General features: G+C 48.3%; 1 protein-coding gene across 1 annotated transcript; it reads right to left on the reverse strand.

Annotated features, from left to right (window-relative positions):
* Window positions 1-57: 57 nt before the first annotated feature.
* On the reverse strand, window positions 58-8,366 carry SLC46A1 (solute carrier family 46 member 1). The gene is made up of 5 exons (XM_036836930.1): window positions 8,117-8,366; window positions 5,886-6,738; window positions 4,676-4,759; window positions 2,339-2,495; window positions 58-1,801 (listed from the first exon to the last, which is right to left on the reverse strand). The coding sequence occupies exons 1-5, from the start codon at window positions 8,342-8,344 to the stop codon at window positions 1,744-1,746; spliced, it is 1,380 nt and encodes a 459-aa protein (XP_036692825.1). The 5' UTR covers window positions 8,345-8,366; the 3' UTR covers window positions 58-1,743.
* Window positions 8,367-22,540: the final 14,174 nt, after the last annotated feature.

A 22,540-nucleotide genomic window follows, 5' to 3' on the forward strand; every position in this document is an offset into this window, starting at 1 on the left:
CCCTCCTCTCCAAGACCAAGAATTGCTCATGACCAAGAAACACTCAAAAGTCAAAAGTCCAGCTCCAACTCATTTATCCTTCCCCTAGGTCCATGAATAGAGGCATTCCATTCTAGAATATATGAGATAGGAAGGATCTTAAAACAGTATTTAATCTAGTGTCTCCTAACTTGTCCAACCATGATCAGACAATTAGAGGCATTGCTGATCTAACCCTTTATAGAGGGCCTTGCTCAAGGCCAAACACGAGCCAGAGGCAATGCCCGGAGTAGAGCCTGGGCCTGAGGCCAGCCCAGAGCCTTTTTCCTACCATCCTCACTGCTGGGACAGTCAGTGGAGGGGGCCTCTCCTTGCTTGATCTCCCAATGACAGGGGACAGTGAGATGGGAATCTGCAAACAGGCCCAGGCTACAGAGGGCCACAGCTGACCCTAGTTTGCCCTGGGCCACCCCCATTTTACCTGCGTGATTTCTAGCCAGAAAACTGGCTAGCAGGGCAGGTGAGAGAGAATGAGGATAGAAATACCAGCAGGGGGCCATGCCCTGTGGCCAATTCTGTTTTGAAGAGTCAAGTGTCATCTGATTTGTTTGGGGGCTTATGGCCCTCATCAAAGCCAGTGCCTTAATACCAAATCCCATTCTGCCTTTCAGCTTCAGGTCCAGGCTTTCCTAACGCCCTAGAAATGGGCCCCTCATTCTTTGGGGAGTCGGGCCCATCTCCCGGTTCCTGTTGAGCTACAGATGCTCGAGGGATGGTGTCAGCACATGGCCCTGCTGAAATGCCCAGCAATGGGAGGTGTTAGAGGGCTGAGTGGTAACAAAAACTGATTCTGCTTGGTTTGGTGTAGCCAGGAAGACCAGGGCAAGGTGTCTTCAGGGAGTAGATCTCTGACCCTGAGGAATGAGCAGCCAGGGCTCTGCCCGGAGCTTCTCTGCTGACCTGATGCAAGCGTGGCAGCCCTTCGCCTCCCAGCAGCTCCGGAGAAGAGAATGGGCAGTCAGATGAGGACTGAGCTGGCCACGCCCAGTACCAATCCCATGGCAACTCAGGGGCCCCTGTCCCTTCCAGCAGCCACTGCTGTCTGACCTACGGTGGGCAAACTAGGAACAGGAAAACAGAAGGCCCCATAGCCCAATGCCATGGGGGCCGGAAGGTTCATTCCAGGGCGATTATACTGACTTCTTATTATGATTGGCACTGCTAAGCCCAGGGGATTGATTCCCACGCAGCACTCTCCCTCCAGGTGGCACCAAGTCCCTCCCACAACCCTCCCTCCCCCCAAAGCTGGCACTGACCAGTGGTACCCTATTCATCACTAAGGAGTGACTGGTAGCTGCTTGGCCGTGAACTGAGCACCGTGAGCTGCACAGTTTGGGTTGGAAGCAGAGGTGCTATGGCCCTCGTGCTTCAGCTGGTCCCTCCATCAGGACCTCTCCTCTCCCCTGGAGGGTTCTACGTGATTGATGGACTAAAGGGTAAACAGATCCCTGTTCTAAATGGCTCCCACACCGCCTGCCCTGAGTGGGACTGTCTGGGTTACAATTCCAGATCCTAGAATCAGAGGCAGGCACGGCGTGGATGAGGTGGGGGCCTTGGTCTAGCTTGACCACCTGGTCCAAGGTGAACACCGCCCTTTGAGGGGAGCTGCCGCTGCTGCTGAGGGCTGGGATCCAGAGGCATCTGCTTCCAGTTGGTTAGTGCTCACGTCGCTCCTCTCGCCCCCCGTCCTCTGGTCCAGGCACATCAGGGGCTCTGGGGAAACTGCTGGAATTCAGGGCAATGATTAGCCCTTTCCAGTATCCTGTGAGAGACCAGAGAGAGGGTTCAGATTTAACACGGGGGGACCCTCAACTCCTGGAGAAGTGACACAGGCTTTATTGGATGGGCTGGTCCAGGTATCCCCCTCCCCAAGCTGAGAGGTGGAAGACAATGTCCAGAGACAGAGGGCTCTGGGGGAAGAAACAAGTGGGTCAGGTTAGCGTGTGGCCCAGTCACAACTAGCCGAGGAAGCTCTCCAGGCTTCCCTTTAGCACATTTCTGCCACCGTAGTTCCATCTGTAAAATGGGAATGGAGGGGGATGAGGGGAACTGGGTGCGAGAACATAGCCTTGCCAAGAAGCACTGTGAGCCTGACCCTTCCCCTACCGGCCTCTGCCTTTCTCCCGGGGAATCGCTCCCAGACGATTAGGCAACCATCTGCAAGGGGAGAGTCAGGCTGGGACTGAGACACCCACAGGGGAAGAGCTCCAGGACTGAGGAGGTTGGAAGGAGGAGGAGGAAGAGGATACCTTTAGGGTAAAGGGCTCCATTTTGAGCCGGGGTCAGGGCCCTGCATTACCCAATCAGGACGGCCGGGATGAAGAGGAGGCCAGCTCCCAGGAGGAAAGGGAAGCCCTTCATGAAGTTCAGGGTGGCTGGGTAGAGCGAGTTGAAGATGCCGGAGGCTGTCAGCATGGACAAGCCATTCACACAGGCCACAGCAGAAAAGAGAGCGCCTGTGAAGAAATAAATACCACACTCAGGAATTTGAAAGACCTAAATACAAATCCTGACACCACTACCTCGCAGCTGTGTGACCTGGAGCAAGTCACTTAACCTCTCTGAGTGTCACCTTCCTCAGCTATAAATCCTACATCATGTGCTGTGATAAGGCTTTGACGAGGTCATGCATGGAAAGCACCTGTGGTACAAAACAAATGGCTGTTATTAAATCTATATATTACAAGTACATGTGATGTCTTCTAGCAAAAGTCTGATAAAATGGTTTTGGGTTTATCCCCTTTGGAATCATCTCCTGTTTAGGATAAATTTCTGGGCTAATTCTCAGTTTCAACACTTATTAGCTGTGTGATCACCGAATAAGACACTTATCTTTCTGGGTTTCTGTCCCCCTTCTGTTAAATAAGGATAATACCTTTCATAGATTGTTGGTAACACTATAATCGCATGATAGGTATATATGTGATGTACCTATCACAGGGCCTGGCCCCCTGGAGGCAGCCAGTTAGTAAGAGCTGTTCTTTTCTCCCGTTCCCCTTGGCATCTCTGGGCACAGTGAAGGTGCTAGAAAAATGCTTATTGAGTGAGTCAATAAAGGCACATGGGTTCTGAGGATAACAGAACCCATGGTGGGCTATACATGGCACCAGAGTCTCTGCCATCACCAGATCCTACTTCCAGGGCAGATGGGAAAAAGTGGATGAGCCACATGTTTCCGGATTGGGATCTAAGGACCAAGAGGGCAGATGGGAAAAAGTGGATGAGCCACATGTTTCTGGATTGGGATCTAAGGACCAAGAGGCCTGAGAAGCTATTCTTTATAGATATGACAGCACGGGACTTCCCTGCTGTCACATTGGTTAAGAATCCGCCTGCCAATGCAGGGACACGGGTTCGAACCCTGGTCCGGAAGGTCCCACATGCCACGGAGCAACTGAGCCTGCGAGCCACAACTACTGAAACCCACTCGCCTAGAGCCCGTGCTCCGCAACAAGAGAAGCCACTGCGATGAGAAGCCCGCGCACCGCAACTAGGGAAAGCCCATGCGCAGCAACAAAGACCCAATGCAGCCAAAAATTTTAAAATAAATAGAATCGATATGCCAGCAGAACACAAATTTTGCAAAATAAGCAACAGCCCAGCAGAAGTTGAGATTAAACTATCAGACTGTCAGAGCTCGAAGGGCCTACAGATGTCATCAAGAGCAATTCACAGGACTTCCCTGGTGGCGCAGTGGTTAAGAATCCGCCTGCCAATGCAGGGGACACGGGTTCGAGCCCTGGTCCGGGAAGATCCCACATGCCGCAGAGCAACTAAGCCTGCGCACCACAACTACTGAGCCTGCACTCAAGAGCCTCTGAGCCACAACTACTGAGCCCTCGTGCCATAACTACTGAAGCCTGCGCACCTAGAGTCCGCGCTCCGTAACAAGAGAAGCCACCTCAATGAGAAGCCTGCACACCGCAACGAAGAGTAGCCCCCACTCCCCGCAACTAGAGAAAGCCCGCGCGCAGCAAGGAAGACCCAACGCAGCCAAAAATAAATAAATTAATTTATTAAATTTAAAAACTATAAAAGAACCCCTCCCCCACACACAAAAAAGAGCAATTCACATGTGTTACAGATGAGGAAACAGGCCCAGATCACACAGCCGGTGTGACAGAGCCAGGATTAAAACCCAGATCCCCAGACCTGCCGCTCTTAGAAACAGACCTGGGTGTGCATCCTAGCTCCACCACTTACTGAGTGACCTCAGGTGAATCAATTTAACCCTCTGGGCCTCTGCTTCATCTGCCATGTGGAGACAGTGAAACCTACATCACAAAGTTGGACACTCTGACCCCAGGGAAGCAGGGAACTCTGGCATCGTCACATCCACACTTTACAGATGGAAAAGCTGAAGTCTGGAGAGAGTAAATCCTCTGCTTGGCTTATCCAAAAGAATATAATCGTATGCTGCTGACTGCAAATTCCAACTCTGTGGTCTGAAAATCCAAATCGCTGTGGTTCTCTGCCAGCCCTGGGCACTGTGACAGCAATGCAGTTGTCTTGGCTACTTATTTCTCCAGGGTGGGAGGGAGGAAGGTAAGCTGCCTCCTGGCCCGTGGCTGCCCTCTGCACAGTTCAGGAAACACTGGGCATGAGGAACCAGACACAGGCTAACCCTGATACTCACCCTGCTCTGACTCTCTCACCAGCCTGGAGAGCTTGGCCCGGATGATAGGCGTGACGACCAACGACAGGAAGAGGAGCCCGTACCCTGTGAAGAAAGAAACAATCATCAAGGAAATGGGGTTGGGGAGAGGGGTGCCCAAGTGAGATGTAGCAGAGGTCCTGTACTTACGCCATGAGGGACTCGGATTAGACACAGAAGAACGTCCCTGATGGGGAAGGAGACAATGATGGGGCACAGCAAGCACACAGTAAATGCAAGTTCCTTTTCCCTTGACATTTAGTTACTCACAGGCTTACACTGTTTCCTTCGTAACCATTTCTCTCCCTTGTGCAACTGCTACCTCCTCAACAAAAACTGCAAACTGCTAAAAAACAGGGGCACCTCTGAAGTGCATTCACGATGAGGCCCCCCAGGGCCCCTTCAGGTGAAAGGCCCCCAAATCCCAGAGCAATGACAGTGTCTTCATCACCTCTGCACCCCCGAAGGCGTTGAGCCCAGCACCGAGTCCATGGAAGATGCTGTGGGCAGGAGAAAAAGGTACCTGGTCCCCATCAGCACCGTCCAGGCGAGCAGCCACATTAGGAAATCTGTGATTACAGAATGGCTGACTGTACACACTTTAGGGCTCTATTAAAATAAATCTGTCCATTCAGGAAAGTTAACTTCCTCATTCGCAGCTGCCCCCTCCCACCAAAAAAAAAAAAAAAAAAGAAAGAAAGAAAAGAAGAACCAACACAAGCAGGAATTTGATAGCTGCGGTCTGAGAAGACTGGCTTTTTTAAAAACCCAAAGAAGCTGACCAAGGATATTTGAGATAGGTCCTGTGATTCTTATCAGAGAAGTGAGTATTAAGGCATTAATAGCTTGGACTTTGCTTAAGAGCACCATGAATATAGGCTGTGGGAGGCCAAGGAGTGGAGCAATTAGTGTAAGAGCAATTTTTTTGTCTTTGGCTCTATCTTACTAACAATATTTATGGTTGGTAATGTGAATGAATTACTTTGGCTATTGAAGGTCTATATGTTCTGCATAACAAAGATGGCATTTTTATGAGGTTTCTTAGTTGTCTGTCCTCCAGTGCAGGCTAGGGGCACAGTGATGTTTCCAAAGACATGGGCATGAACTACATTTGGTGGCAGCAGGTGGCCAGTCCCCAGTTTTCACCCAGCAATTCTGAGACAAACTGTCCCTGAACCCATACACACTTTACCTGTGAACATGAGGGGTGTAATGGTAGCAAATGCAAAGACCACCATCCCCATGATGTTGAAGGCCAGACCGATCTCAGCCACCCAGGTGTCGGCCAGGCAGTACTGCAGAAGCCTCAGGCCCAGCAGGCTGGTGAGGTATGGGAGGTGCTGAGCCGCAGAACCGTAGCCAATCAGCCTAGAGTCCCAGCAGAGGGGTGTGCTCAGCTCATAGAGGGTCAGGATGTCCTGGGCCCCAAAGTGCACGGTGATCACCACGAAGATGGCCAACGAGTACAGGGCTAAGTGCTTCCTGGACTTCTCCGGGGCCTGGGTCACATAGAGCTGGACGATGGATCGGTGGTGACGGAGCGTGAAGAGCCGGGCACGTGTCGGCTCTTTCACTGTCTCACCAAAGCAGAATGCTGCATAGAGAGTCATGGCAATCAGCAAGGCCAAGGCCAGCCAGAAGGGGTTGGCATAACCCTGCTTGTGGAGCCAGTTGCCACCAATGAGACTCGCCAGCATCCCTGCTACCCCGATGCACGCTTCCAGCAGGGCCATTCGGATGGTACGGGTGCGGCTGGAGCTGACATCTGCCACGGAGGCAAAGCCAGCAGCCAGGAGGCCACCGAAATCGCCGAGGAGGGCACAAAGGATGCGGCCCAGCACGAAGTAGCCAACGTGGAGCTGCAGCTGTACCACAAGGATGGACAGCACGGTCTGGAGCAGAAGGCCGAGAGAGGCCAGCACCAGCAGCGGGCGGCGGCCCACACAGTCACTCCAGGCGCCCAGCAGCGTGCACGAGAAGAGTCCCACCAGGAAGCCGCCCATGTTCATGTAGAGGGTCCAGTGGGAGGTAAGCGTCTCCACTTCCTGTGGAGGCAAGAGTCTTATTACCAGGGTGCGGTTCCTCACTCTGGGCTGCCCATCGCCCACACCATCACCAACCTGGGAGATACAGGGATGAGGACTTTCTTTGGAGCCCTAAACCTCAGAGAATTTTAGTACAACTCTTAAAAACTGACACTGGAGGGGTATGGGAAATGGGCAAGATCCGTTCTCTTACTTTTAGCGCTGTGAATGAAAAATGTTGCCTGCCACATCAGCAAACAAAGGATGCTGTGACCATCAAGCCCTCAGCCACTACTGCTGCCCCTGACGCTGAGCCCTCAGGGAACTCAGGATGGAGACAAACAGGCTGCCCACCGCCAAGCCCTCAGCCACTGCAGCCACCCCCAAGTACAGACTCAGGATGGGAAAGAACAGGATACTGGCTCTAGAGAGCTAAGGTGCATATCAGAGGAGTGATTTCAATAAGCCCAGGCTCCTGCATCTTCCCTTACTTAGAAAAGTGCTAAATTCATTGACTTGTGGGAATTCCCTGGTGGTCCAATTTTTAGGACTTGGCGCTTTCACTGCTGGGGCTGGGTTCAACCCCTGGCTGGAAAACTAAGAGCCCACAAGCCAGGTGGTGCAGCCAAAAAAACAAAAACAGTCCAGTAACTTGAGATGTCTGGTTTTCCTCAATTAACAGTAATCTTTTGATGTTCCAACTACCTGGTTTTTATTGCAAAACTCCTATATATCCTGGCGACTCCCTTACCTCTTGGGAACAGTCCCTCAGAGCTAACTCAGAGACTGCCTCCCGGGCTTGAGTCCTCAGAAAGTCCGCCAAATAAAACATAATTCTCAACTTTCAGTTTGTGCTTTTTTTTTTTAAATTTTACTTATTTATTTATTTTTGGTTGTGTTGGGTCTTCGTTGCACCGCGCGGTCTTCTCATTGTGGTGGCTTCTCTTGTTGCGGAGCATGGGCTCTAGGTGCGCGGACTTTAGTAGTTGTGGCTCGCGGGCTCTAGAGCGCAGGCTCAGTAGTTGTGGCGCACGGGCTTAGTTGCTCCGCGGCATGTGGGATCTTCCGGGGCCGGGGCTCGAACCCGTGTCCCATGCACTGGCAGGCAGATTCCCAACCACTGCGCCACCAGGGAAGTCCCTCAGTTTGTGCATTTTTTTTCAGTGGACACCCTCTTTTGTTAACCCTCAAACTCGCTTTACCTAGATCAACTTTAAGCATCCCCGCAACGCATTTCTCAGTCAAGCCCCAACTTCGCTCCGGCCCCGCCCACCACCCAATATCCTAACCCGCTGGGCTGCCCCCAACCTTTACGCAGGCCCCGCCCGCTCCGCTGCCCCCACACTCCAGCCCAGGGCCCGCCCCTGCCACGCTCCTCTCTTCTCCCCGCCGCCCCTACCTGCGCGGTGGGGTCCACGCTATGGTTGCTGCAGCTGCCCCTGTCACGAGTGCCGTTGTAGCCAAGGTCGGCACTGAAGCGGTGCCACAGGTACTGCGTGGTGACCGGGCCCTGCAGGACCAAGGCGAAGTTAGCAAGGAAGATGAGCGGCTCCACGCAGCCGCGGCACAGCACGGACCCGGCGGGCCAGGCGCGGGGCTCGCCCCCGGAGTTCGCGCGCCCCTCCATGCTTATGCACTTCTGAGCTGGCGCCAGGCTTACGGCTGGCTTTCTGCGCCTGCGCTTAGCGTCCTTTTTTTTTTTTTTTTTTTTTTTTTCTTTTTTTTAAGCCTGGTGGGGCGGGGCCAGGAGTGGTGGGCCCCCTTCCTCTCGGCCCCTCCCTCTCTGGGCTGGGGAGGGGAGGCGAGGGACCCTGCACCCCTGGTTTACAGAGTGACCTGAACTGCAGACCGTGCCAGGATACAGCCCTGCACTCCTCCGCAGGCGCAGAACACCCATAACAGTAACAAGAATGTCAATAATTAACATTCACTCATCGCTTATTATATGCTGGGCACTGTACTAAACTCTGAGTTAATGTCCCTACAACTCTATTGGCTAGCGTTATCAAGGATCTCAATTGACCCATGAAGAAACAAGGACATGGGACACTCAAGGCTGAGCTAGAAGAACACACGCCTTTCTTTTTTTATTAAAAAAAAATTTTTTTTTGTTTATTTATTTTTGGCTGTGTTGGGTCTTCGTTGCTGCACGAGGGCTTTCTCTAGTTGCGGCGAGCGGGGGCTTCTCTTGTTGCGGAGCACGGGCTCTAAGCACGCGGTCTTCAGTAGTTGTGGCACTTGGGCTCTAGAGCACAGGCTCAGTACTTGTGGCGCACGGGCTTAGCTGCTCCGCGGCATGTAGGATCTTCCTGGGCCAGGGATTGAACCTGTGCCCCCTTCATTGGCAAGCAGACTCCTATCCACTGCGCCACCAGGGAAGCCCAAGAACACATGACTTCCGACGTCTATGCTGATGTTCTGCGCTGTGACAGAGGCGACTCAGTAGATAATAGTGCAGCCTCCAGCTCTACAGCCTCAGTTCCATCACCTAGGCCCCGCTACTATCTTGGACATGCCACTTAGCTCTTTGAGCCTCCATTTCTTCACCTTTAAAATGGTGGTGCTAATAGAACCTGCCTCAAAGAGTTGCTGTGGAAGAACAGTGTCTGATACATTGTAAGTGCTATTGTTATAGATACGCTGTCACTTGCTCCCCTCCTGCCGTAGGATCTTTTCCTGGGAAGCTTGTCTTGTTTCTGGGGCTGGGGCCTGGCTCTGCAGTGCCCTTGGAGGAGCAGAGGAGGAGGAGGAGAAGGTGGAGGACCTGGGAGGCCCTTAGGTGTGACCTTGTGCTCCCTGGTCCTCCTACTATAGAAATAGGGGAATAAAGCAGTTGGATCTCCTGTTTGGGCCTATTTTATTGCCTGTAAAAGGGAATGGTATTACTTGGCTTTCTCCCTTATCAGTGCATTTGTTGAGTGCCCCTTGTATGTCAGGGACAATGCCTAGGGGAGGCTCTGGAAACACAGCAATGTAAAGAAAAGAAATGTTGCCTGCAATTCCAGTTCTACAAGGATCAACCATTAGCCGCTGCTGTCGCCCACCATCCATCCACCGGAGGGAAATTCTGTGCTTTGGACACCGCCCCTAGGTAGTTAAGAGACACAACTAAAGAAAAAATTCAATGACCCCAGATTCCTGTGTCTTCCCAAACATAGAAAAGTACTCAATCATTAACTGAAGATGTCTGTTCTCTGCGGTTAGCAGTAATCTTGTTATGTTCGACTAGGTGTTTTTCTTTCCATTGGGTGGGCGACTGCAGTGGCTAAAGGCTTGATCCTTGTAGAACTGGAATGACAGGCAACATTTTTTTTCTTTACACTGTTGTGTTTCTAGAGCCCCTCCCACCCACCCCCACCAGCATGGTCCCAGACATAATAAAAAAAAATTTATATATATCCTGGCTCCTCCGTTACCTCTTCGAAACAGTTTCTCAGAGCTCAGTGAGAAACTGAATAAACTCAACTCACAGCTCTTATGTTGCACATTTTTTTCAAGTCGACTGCAGTGAGGAAACAAAGCCCTCAACCAGGCCCTGCAGTTTCTAGAATGGTGGGGGAGAGACATCAAAGAATCCTACTAAGATTTCAACTGCGGAAAGCGCTTTAAAGGAGAAGAGCGTGGGACCCTGAGGGTAGTAATTCAGGAGCCTGGCCTGGTGTGGAAGGAGCAGAGCCAGGAAAGGCTGCCTTCCCTGACAAGGGGGCAGATGAGTGGATTTCTGAAGGCAGGCCTTGTGCCATGACCCACAGGCCTGATTCTTGGGGTGGTGAGGGCTCCGTTTCTGGCCATCATGGCTGTGCGTGGGCTTGCTGCTGGCTTATGGACTCTCCCCCCTCCCCTGAGCCAAAAGGAGTCTGAGCCTCAGACTAGGTGGATGCTGGCTAGATACCAGTGGACTGAAGGATGCCCAAGCTCCCCGCAGCCATCACCACCCTGTGGTCTTCCTAGAGACAGGAAATTGCACGTTAAACATACAAGCCCCTGGGTTGGCTTCCTCCCCTCCCTCCCCCCAACCTGTACAAAAGCTTGGCCCAGTTAGGTCGCTACAGTGAGGAAGGGGTGCCCAGCTGAAATCTTAGAATCATTTCCTAGATAAAGAAGTAAGACTGAGAGATGGAAGGCCAAGGTCCATCTCTGGGAATGAGACAGGGTGTGGCTCGTCCCAGAGCTGGAGCCTGCGGTGCCCACGCTGCGAGAAGCCCCTTCTAACCAATAAAATAAGAATATTTGCAAGGCAGGACGAGAATGTTTTTAAGCGTATAATTCTCTCTCTGCCCATTTGAGCCACTACCCCCTCCCTTTAGTGTGCAATGAGCAGCTGTATGATACATTAACTAGATCCCCTGAGAAGACACAGCAATGCCTGGTCACCCCCCGCCCCCTGAAAAAAAAAAGCAGTTTTCTCCTGGCACAAGCAAGGTAACTTCTTAGGAGACATTTCTTTCTCAATCCTGTAAAGAGGTCAAAATAACCCACTACTCGCCTTCTTGGACTATGGAAACTGTCAGTATGTTACTTTGATGTAGAACCTTTTGTCTCAAAAGCTTCTATAACAGGTAGAACAGTCCTCAGAGCTTTCTGAAAGACTGTCTCCCAGGTTACAATCCTTAGATTGGTTTTCTTTTCTTCTTTCTCTTTTTAAAATATTTTCAACTCTTCTAATATAAACATGCATTTTAGTCACGGAAAATATAACATTAAAAAAAATCTGATGTTCTTCTACTTTAAACCTAATCTGGCTCTGTTGCCAGAGATCAACTTCATGTCCCTTGGTATTCTGGTTTTGTTTTTTTTTTTGGCCATGCCAGGAGGCTTGTGGGATCTTAGTTCCCCGACCAGGGATCGAAACTGGGCCCTCAGCAGTGAGAGCGTGGAGTCCTAACCACTGGACTGCCAGGGAATTCTGCCCCTTGGTATTCTGGAGACATCAAAAGAAGCTGACTTTCCTTGAACCAGGCACTGTGTGGGGGCATTACATATTATCTTATTCAACCCTCACCACAACTTTATGAGGTAGGTACTATTATTTTTACAGATGTCATATCTGTGGCTTAGAGAGATGCAGGGAAAAGTCCTCCCCACCCTGGGTATAGGTTTTCTTCTCCTTATACCCACTCCAGTGTTTTCTGGATCCCAAGCCTTAGTATATGTTAGTCCTTTTGCCAGGAATACCCTTCCCACCTTGCTTGGCCTAGTCAACTCCTATTCATCCTTCAAGACCCACCTCTGGACCACACTTCCAGGCAGAATTAACCATTGCTTAGTATGTGCTTCCACAAGACTGTATTGAGACATCTAATCCTGGTTTTAGACTTCACCTGGTTATAAGTACGTGTTCATAGGATTGTCTCTTCCCAGCCCCTACCCACATCCTGCCTCCAGACTTGAGGGCAGAGACACTGTTTTATTCATCTCTGCATCTCCTAGCAATGGGCCTGGCATGCGATAAAATGAAATGTTAAATAGATTTGATGGCATGCACCAACCTCAGTCAATTGATTGCAGCTGCCTGGATTGCAACATTGAGATGGGCTGCTTCTCTGGCTTGGTGGGAAGGAGTCATGTGATCCACTAGTTCTGTCTGCCATGGCCTCAGGAATGAAAAGTATCTAATGACAGTATTGTCTAGCCCTGGGCTATGTGCTCAGTAAGTTTTGTTGAGAAGCTTTGGAGAAGCCTGTGGAAGCTACAATGGTTTCTTCACTGCCAGTTGGTTCATGCCCGTAGAGCACTGTCTTACAACCAACCACTGTGAAAGAGATGATTGCAGCAAGGATTCCTCATCCAAATTCCTCATGCTGCAGTCTTGTCATGACTTCCACCCAAAGCCTCTGCTTCCTTTTCACAAGTGGCCAACCACAGCTTCTGGAGAGCTGCTCTTGTTTTTAGATATTACAAGGAAGGGAGAAGAGAGCATGAGGGTAAAGACATTTCCTGTTTCGAGTTGTTGCTTCTCACATGCCAACTCTGAGCTTTGTGTGACTGTGTCCAGGTGCCACGGATGGCGGTTGCTGTTGAACCGAGCTTGAAGATGGGCAGGGATTTCACCAGAAAGAAGTGAGGCTGTCCCAGGTGAGGGGACCAGCTGAGCCTTAGACAGGAATGCCGTCCAGGATCCAGAGAAGTGCAGGGCTGCAGGTGCAGCTCCCCAACCACTTACCCGACAGGGGAGCTTCCCCAGACCACTTCCTGTCTCAGGACTCCTGCTCTTGGTCTCATTTTAAACACTTTGTCCCTGATAGAACCTTCTCATCTTTCCATCCCTCCATCCATTCACTTAGCATCTACTGCTTGCCAAGCTCACTGCCAGGTGCTGGGGTTACATACTAGTGTTTACACAATCCCTTCCTTCAGGGAATTCCCAGGCCAGTGGGAGGCAGCACTACCAATTCCAAATTACAATAATGAAAGTATGCAGTTGCATAAATCAGTTCAGAGAACGTCCTCACAAGGAAGTCAAAGAAGAATTCACAGCAGAGGAACTGAATTTTGAAGCATGAGGTGGTGAAATGGAGTCACCAGGCGAACAGAGAGAAGAAACAGAGAAGGGCTTTCTGCGCCCTGAGAAAGGCAGGTCCGTGCAATTATCCTGTGAATAGCACAGTTAAACGGCATTCTGTTGTGTGTCTTAAAATGTGTTAATTTATTCAACGTAAATGTTTAAAATGTACTATAAAAACCTGTCTTGGGAATTCCCTGGTGGTCCAGTGGTTAGGACTCCGTGCTTTCACTGCCGAGGGCCTGGGGAACTAAGATCCCATAAGCCGTGCAGCACGGCCAAAAAAATAAAAAATAAATAAAGCTATTTTAAAAAAACCGCAAAAAACCTGTCTTGACAAGTGTTCATTTTTATTTTCCCTGGATTCTCAAATAAGGTAACTGAACCCAGGCCTCTTGATTTCTGGGAGGCCCTGCAGGAGTTCCTCATGGCTGACCCAGTTGGGGGGTGACCATGAGGGTAATGTCTAGGGGTTCAGAGGAAGGACAGTTTTGGTCAGGCCCTTCCTCAGTTCCGGGCTCAGAACCCCAGCGGTGATTGTCTCGAGCACCTGGTTTTCCGAGTGCACCAGAGAATGAACTCACACGAGACTGGGGCGCCAAGCAGGAGGCTGTTCACGGACTGTACTGGCCTCATTGCTCATCTAGGGCTGCCCGTTCCCCGTACAGGGAAATGGGTGATGGAATTACCGATCAGAAAGGTGCTGGGTGAGCAGGAATCAGAGCCAAAGGAAGGCGGATGGTTGAGGTGTTGGGGGCAGGCTATTTTCTCCCTGCACAAGGGAAACCACCACTGAGAACAGCTGTCTGGGGACTGAAGTGATTGTGGCACCATCAACCAGGCTCGCTCTTCCCTTCCTTGGGGGAGTTCATGTACCCTGTTTTCCTAGGCTGACCATATAAACATGCTCTTTTCATAGATGTGTCAATAGGGCTGATAAAGTAATAATTGGCTTCCATTTAGGGAACTGCTCTGTGCTGGCCATTAAACAAATATGATCTCTTGGGAATTTCCTGGTGGTCCAGTGGTTAAGACTTGGTGCTTTCACTGCTGTGGGCCCGGGTTCGAACTCTGGTCAGGGAACTAAGATCCCACCAAAAAAAAAAAAAAAAAAAGAAAGAGACTGTCCCCTGTTTTGAGGTGGGGCGTGTGTTCGCCAGTTCACCACTCCCCCGCCATCACCTTCACTCATGGAAAGAACACCTGGCCTTGTAGGCCGGCAAGATTGCAGCCCCTTTACCGAGCTCTGCCGTTGTAGGAGAACAGGATCCCAAAGTTTCTTTGGGGCCTGTATTGATGGTTTCTGAACAGAAGGCTGATGGAATCACTGTGATACTATGTCAAGCTGCTATTCCAAGGATCTGAAAAATATTGTTTCCTCCCATAGTTTGTTGATTTAATTAGCTGTAAGGCCACCACAATCTGGTATTGCTACACCTTACAACAAAGGGGAGAGAGTGTGAAGCCGGAGAAGTCAGCAGGGGCCAGATGATGCCCTTGCGGAGATCAATTTGGATCTTACTGAGTTCGAGGTGGCCGTGTGTGACATCCTGGTGGAGGGGGCCTCGCACGGGCAGGTGCACCCAGAGCGCGTGAGGAAGGGCAGGGCTGGGAGTCAGCCGCCTCTGATAGAGCCATGGGGGTGGACAGACCCTCCTGAGAGGACAGGACAAGTGACGAGGAGCCTGGGCAGGAGGCAGGAAGAAGCACAATGAGGTCAGATGGACAGAGGAAGAAGGAGTAGGTAGAGAGGGAGGAAGAGGAGAAGCAGAAGAGAATGTTGAGGAAGCCAAGAGAGAAGAATTTGCAGCTGACGTTGGTGACATGTGGGATACCAGAGAGAAGTCGAGGCAATTAGGCGTCAGCGCTGGGCACCCCAGAAGCTTCAGCAGGTGAGACAAGGGAAGGGAAGTGTTGTGGTCTGTGCATGGGTTGGAAGAAGAATTTCCAGACACAAAGTATTTTAGAAGAGAGTTTATCGAGAACAAAGAACAGAGTTAGTGAGGGGCGCTGCAAATACAGCGGCCAACTTCCTGATAGACAAAGGAGAGCCGACCCCCTTTGTGGGCTAGCAGCCAACTTTCAGAGCCTCAAGACAAAGAAAATTCCTGCTGGCAGGATGGCATCTGGTGATTGGTCAGGATGCTACATGGTGAATATTTTACCTAATATGGAGTCGGGGGCTATCCGGTTTAGGTCAGGAGAGCCCATGGCAACAGTTGCTATGGGGCCTCGGTAATTGGAGATTTTTGTCCTGTGCCCTGGATATTGGGCTCCACAGGAAGGGTAGAAGTCAGATCACAATGGGTTAAGGACGGATCAGCCGGGCATTTAATACGAAGGAATGAAGCAAACGTGGCCCTTGATAAGCTCACCCTTAGAGAATGTAACAAGCAAGATGCAACACATCTGGGGTGAGATTAGCTCCTCTTTCAGAGGTGGGACTGAAGCTTTAGGGACAGGCAGGCCTGATATCAGAGACCAATGTAATTTCAGGGAAGCATATCTGAGGCTGAAACCCAGTCAGTGGGGGAGAGAAAGCAAAAGGTGCAACCCCAGCCAACCCTGGCCGGCTCGCTGATGACAGCAGCAGACGCACTCTCCCATCCCCGCAGCGTAACCTGTCAAGGCAGACAGCTGCCCTCCACGGTTCAAGCGCTGACCCTTTCGTACTTACACTCCAACATTTCTAGGTCGGCTCTCAGAGGCTAATCTGGGACACCTTCGCAGCCCTCCCAAACCAACACTTCAGGCTGTCTCACTAGCCTTCCCCATTCTTAGCTTTTCTATGCAGTTATTTTGACATTTGGTTGACATTTGCCCTTATTTTATAAGACTGAATGGGAAAAGGGAAAACCCTGAGCTGACCCCGTTGTGGTATACTTCAGATAAAAGACAGAACGTCACCAGGCACCTGAAAGCAATGGGTTTGGGCCAAGGTGAGTGCTCATTGCCCTGAGAGTGAGTGACAGGTGTTCAGCAGTGAAAGAAAAGGGCAAATTTAAAAGAAGACTTGTGGGACTTCCCTGGTGGCACAGTGGTTGAGACTCCATGCTCCCAATGCAGGGGGCCCGGGTTTGATCCCTGGTCAGGGAACTAGATCCCACATGCATGCCGCAACTACGAGTTCACATGCCACAACTGGGGAGCCCACATGCCACAATTAAGGAGCCCGCCTGCCACAGCTAAGACCTGCGCAACCAAATAATAAATAAATTAATTAAATATTTTAAAAGAAGACTTGTGACTCGTACAACTCAACATCAAAAAAACAAACAATCCGATTGAAAAATAGGCAGAAGCTCTGAATAGACATGTACCCAAGGTAGACATACAGACAGCCAGCAGGCACATGGAAAGATGCTCAACATCACTAATCACCAGGGAAATGCAAATCAAAACCACAATGAGCTATCACCTCACACCTGTCAGGATGGCTGTCATCAAAAAGACAACAAATAACAAGCGTTGGTGAGGACGTGGAGAAAAGGGAATCCTCGTGCACTGTTGATGGGAATGTAGATTGGTGCAGCCACTATGGAAAACTGTATAGAGGTTCCTCAAAAAGTTAAAAATAGAACTACCATACAATCCAGCAATTCCACTCCTGGGTATTTACCCAAAGAACAAAACACTAATTAGAGAACATATATGCACTAGCCAATATTCGGAAGCAACCTAAGTGCCCATCAATAGATGAATGGATAAAGAAGATGTGGTATATATATACAACGGAATATTACTCAGCCATAAAAAGAATGAAATCTTGCCATCTGCAACAACATGGATAGACCTAAAGGGTATTACGCTAAATGAAATGTCAGACAGAGAAAGACAGATACTGTATAATCTCACTTATATGTGGAATCTAAAAACCAAAACAAACCAACCTAACAAAACAGAAACAGAGTTATAGCTACAGAGAACAGTGGTTGCCAGAGAGAAGAGGGGGTCGAGGGAGGAAGAAATAGGTGAGGCGATTAAGAGGTATAAACTTCCAGTTGCAAAATATCAATAAATGTGTCATGGGTATGGAAGGTACAGTGTAGGGAATATAGTCAATAACTATGTAATATCCTTATATGGTGACATACGGTAACTAGATTTGTTGTGATGATCATTTTGAAATGTACAGAAATATCGAATTACTATGTTGTGTAACAGGAACTAACATAGTGTTATAGGTCAATTCTACTTCAAAAACAAACAAACAAAGGAAAAGAGATTAGATCTGTGGTTCCCAAAGGTGGGAGGTGTGGAGAGGAGGAATTGGAAGAAGTCAGTCAAAAGGTACAAACTTCCAGTTGTAAGGTAAATGAGTGCTAGCGATGTAAGGTACAACATGATCCATATAATTAACACTGCTGTATGTTATCTATGAACGTTAAGAGAGCAAATCCAAAAAGTTCTCATCACAAGGAAAAAATTTTTTTTCTATTTCTTTAATTTTGTATCTATATGAGATGATGGATGTTCACCTAACTTATTGTGATCATCACGGTATGATGTATGTAAGTCAGATCACTATGCTGTACATCTTAAACTTATACGTTGCTGTATGTCAATTATATCTCAATAAAACTGGGAGAAAAAAAATAAAGAACGCCTGTGAAATGATGGGACTGTGTATCCAGGGGTGTATCTAAAACATGAAGAAATGGGATGTCTCTAAAAGGATGGGGGACTTCCCTGGTGGCGCAGTGGTTAAGAATCCGCCTGCCAATGCAGGGGACACCGGTTCGAGCCCTGGTCGGGGAAGATCCCACATGCCGCGGATGCAACTAAGCCGGTGCGCCACAGCTACTGAGCCTGTGTGCTGCAACTACTGAAGCCTGTGCGCCTGGAGCCCATGCTCCGCAACAAGAGAAGCCACCGCAATGAGAAGCCCACGCACCGCAACAAAGAGTAGCCCCCGCTCTCCGCAACTAGAGAAAGCCCGAGCAGTAATGAAGGACCAACGCAGCCAAAAAATAAATAAATAAATAAATAATAAAAGGATGGATTAAGGATCAAAAACATCTCCCTGGAGCACAGGATAAATCACCTTAGGATCACTGGTATGAACTGGAACACAGATGATGAATACCAACATAGGGTTCTTGCAGCAATTCCTAATTCCTCAGAGCAAATACTGTGTCCCCCCTCCTTTCTTTTTGAATATGTATCTGAATCTCAGATAAATTCTTTACCTGTGCACTACAATTCCTCTTCTTTTCAAAATGTACATCTGAATCTCTTTTTAAGTCTGTATTTTCTTTTCTTTACTCTATTTCTATTTCCTCTGTTTTCAACGTGTGGACCTGAATCGCTTTCCATATATACTCTAAGTCTGTTAATTGTGAGTGCAAAGATGTCCCTCCACTATGGATCCTAAAACAATTTCTGGAAAGGCAGCAGTGGTGCAGAGAGATCCTGGGCGTTTCCCATGAATGATAGAGAACCTGTAAAAACTGATGTGAGCAGTCGCCCAGCTTCCGGAGAGTGGGATCTCCCCTACTCTTTCCTATATGCATGTTTTTAGGAAACTGAAAAAGTCATATTACAAAATAAATTAATAACGACAAAGAAATGTCAGTGACCCAAATGCAGCAAGAATAATAATAGTAGTTAATGGTTAATGATTACTCACCATGTGACAAGCACAGAAATATCTCAACTAATCCTAATAAAACCTTACACGGTGGTTGCTATGGTTCTCGTTTATAGAGGGGAAGACTGAGGCTTTTAGGGATTGAGTAACTTATCAAAAGTGTTGTGTAATTAAGGATCAAAGACTTTACTGGAACCCTATCTCTCTGCTTCCAAAGCTAGACTGCTCACTCCTGCTCTCTGCTGCTTCCTGGGTCTGCAAAACTGTTGGCAGACAACCAGCTCATTAGAGTCCTTTCTCAAGCAAAGAAGTGAGTGTTTAATATTTCCTCTTGAAAATTTTCAAGAAAGGTCACTGAAATACATCCACATCACAATCTTCCACTCAATCTTCTACAAGATCCCTGTTGAAAAATCAGCATCAGCAAGCCCTCACTCCCAACCTTAAAATTAATTTCCTGTGTCTCCTCAGTAAGATGAGAGAATGAAAACAGGGTGATAAGAAATTACCCTAGAAATTTAATTTTCATTGCTGCTACTGTTTAATCCATCTTTAACTTTTTATGATTATGAAAATGTTCAAAGGCACACAAAACAGAGGAGCACAATGAACCCCCCATATACTCATCACTTAGATTCAGCAATTACCAAAATCTTGCCGCAGATTCATTCACTTTTGTCCTTTGCTGAAGTATTTTAAAACAAATTCCAGACATTATGGTGTTCTGTTCTATCATTTCATCCCATATTTTACATTTCTAAAACATACAGACATTTTCTCACATAAGCCCAATGTTATTATCATACCTTAAAATATAACAAAAACTCTTTGCCATGATCTAATACTGGGTATTCAATAACTGTTTCCAAAAAAAGTCTTTTTATGACTGATGTGTTTGAATTAGACTTCAAACAAGCCCACACAATGCATTTTAAGGGCACGTTAGGCTCTTAAATCTATTTTGTTCTGGAACAGTCTCTCCATTCCCTACCATCCCCCACGTCTGCTTTTTTTTCATGTCATTAACTTGTTGCAAAAACAATGTTTTAATGTTTTTCCAGAAAAATCATGTATAAATTAAACAATGCTGAGTTGTAAAAATATACTCATAAACGTTTATATAATATGGAATTTTATAGCATTCATGAGCTCTACGAATGGACTCTACCATAGGACATGTAAATCTCTTTATCAACTTTTGTATCCTTAACCTCCGCAGTATGTAAGAAATAAGGCACTTCTTGTAGTGGAAAAATGTGTCATATGAAAAGAGTGGACCAAAATAGGACGAGGAAGATGTCCAGGAAATGGAGATCAAAAGGAAAGATGAAATTTGATAATTTTTTAAAATTAATTTTTATCGGAGTATAGTTGATTTACAATGTTGTGTTAGTTTCATGTGTACATCAAAGTGAATCAGTTATACCTATACATATATCCACACTTTTTTAGATTCTTTTCCCATATAGGTCATTACAGAGTACTGAGTAGTTCCCTGTGCTATACAATAGGTTCTTATTGAAAGTTGGTAATTTATCCACTCCAGGATGAGAGGCATTGAACTGGGCAGACATGAGCCTTCACTTCACAGGCAACATGGAGACCTCAGTTGACAGTCCTTGCCAACAAGTTGCTCAGAGTCTTCATAAATAACCTTACAGTGTCTACACACACACACACACACACACACACACACACACACACACGCCTTCATTCTCCTTCTCCCTTGGTGACCCCTGATGACCCTTCCAGCCTCCAGGGCCTTTGATGAGTGGGGTAGAAGTGCCTGTTGATGGGCACATGTAGTCTGGTCCCTCTTTAAAGATCTCTTCAGATTTTCCGAAGTTTGATTCCCTACTAAGAGTTAACACATTGGTATTTGGAACTATGAGGCAGTCCCTTATGGACCTGGTTACTGCGTGTCAGCCTCTGAAAACCAGACACAGTCTGGCTGTCCTGACAAAGTGGCATTTGACTGCCCAGGATTCTGTTGCCATGGCCAGGATGGCTCTCAGACCAGCTGCCACCCTCACCACTTAATGTCTTACCTGGCGGACGAGGCCTTCCGTGACCTGTTCTTTTCCTCTCCTCCCCCTTATTCTACCACCCCAATAAGCTCCCCCATCAATTTCTTCCCTGCCCTCACTGCCACTCCACCAGGCCAGGCCCCTTCTCTCCTCGGACTATTCCAACTAACTCCTAATTTGTCTCATACATTCTAGGCTTCATCTGCTTCCAAATCTTTCTCCACAGCGATATTTTAAAAATGCAAATCTTGGACTTCCCTGGTGGCCCAGTGGTTAAGAATCCGCCTGCCAATGCAGGGGACACAGGTTCGAGCCCTGGTGTGGGAAGATCCCACATGCTGCGGAGCAACTAAGCCCGTGCGCCACAACTACTGAGCCTGAGCTCTAGAGCCTGCGAGCCACAACTACTGAGCCCGTGTGCTGCAACTACTGAAGCCCACGTGTGTAGAGCCCGTGCTCTGCAACAAGAGAAGTCACCGCAATGAGAAGCCCGCACACTGCAACGAACAGTAGCCCCCGCTCGACGCAACTAGAGAAAGCCCACGCGCAGCAACAAAGACCCAACGCAGACAAAAATAAATAAATAAATAAATATATATATAAATAAATAAATAAATAAATATATATATATATATATATATATATATATATATATATATATATATATATAAAGCAAATCTTACTGTGTCCCTCCTCTACTTAAAAACCTTCAATAGTTCCCTTGGCCTGACCTCTGAGGCTCTTTCTGATCTGGTGCCAGCTCCCTCACACTCAGCACCCACTCTATGCAAGACACTCTGCCCATTTCCCATAGAGCCCTGGCACCTGCTACTGCCCTTGCCTAAAAGTCCCTCCCCCATGCCCACCACTCCCTCCCTGCCTATTTCCTGGAATAACTCCCTCCTACACATCTTTCTAGACTCACCTCAGATACCCCCTCCTCCAGGAAGCCCACTCCCCATCTGGAGCAGGCACAGCCACAGAGCTCTGCTCCCCCGAATCAGGGCACTAAACTGTAAGTTATGTGTCTTTCCTTATCTAGCCGTGTCTGACATGCCAGGAATAATTGTCAGATGATTGAATAAGTAATTGTTTAAGATAGCGTGCCTTCTCTGCTCCAGGCTGAACAACTCTGCTCCTTCAACTATTCCTCCTTTGATGGGATTTCCAGATTCCTCCCCATAGTGACCCGTCTTGCAGGAACAGATCACTCTACAGGACGCCGCGTGAGCGTCACCTGGCTTGTCCCCATTACCTGGTCTCATTAATTAAACCATAATTGGGGGGGGTGGGAAGCGCACTCTCACTGCCTTGCTGGCTCCTGCTGTGTTGTTCTGGGAATCCCCAAGCTTTCGTTTTACACTCTGCTCCTGTGTCCACCATTTGGCCCACGTGCAGGGGGTTTGGGACCCATTTGCAGGCCCATACAAGTATCCCTTACACTTGATGTCATCTTGTGAGATTCAGTCCATGTGTCACTTAGCATTCTCTAGTTGCAAGGAAAAGAAACATATTCTGGCTGTCTTTTTAAAAAGGATTTGTTTAAAAGCCCTGGAAGGGTAACTCTCAGAATACAAAGAAAGCCGAACAGCCAGGTCACAATTAAGACAAGATGCAGGACAGTTCTGGGAATCCAGGCAGCAGGAACCATCAGACACACTTTATTGGACACTGTTGTCAGGAGAAAGCAGCTGTAACCCTATT

This window comes from Balaenoptera musculus, chromosome 20 (assembly GCF_009873245.2).
Source record: "Balaenoptera musculus isolate JJ_BM4_2016_0621 chromosome 20, mBalMus1.pri.v3, whole genome shotgun sequence".
Classification (NCBI taxonomy): Eukaryota; Metazoa; Chordata; class Mammalia; order Artiodactyla; family Balaenopteridae; genus Balaenoptera; species Balaenoptera musculus.

Bases quoted from the DNA above. Each gene is read 5' to 3' on its own strand.
- SLC46A1 (XM_036836930.1), bottom strand. From the start codon at position 8,344: ATGGAGGGGCGCGCGAACTCCGGGGGCGAGCCCCGCGCCTGGCCCGCC. The intron at 6,739-8,116 runs GTAGGGGCGGCG...TTGCCTCCACAG, and splicing joins GCGTGGACCCCACCGCGCAG to GAAGTGGAGACGCTTACCTC. The intron at 4,760-5,885 runs GTAAAGTGTGTA...CTTTCTTCACAG, and splicing joins TACACCCCTCATGTTCACAG to GGTACGGGCTCCTCTTCCTG.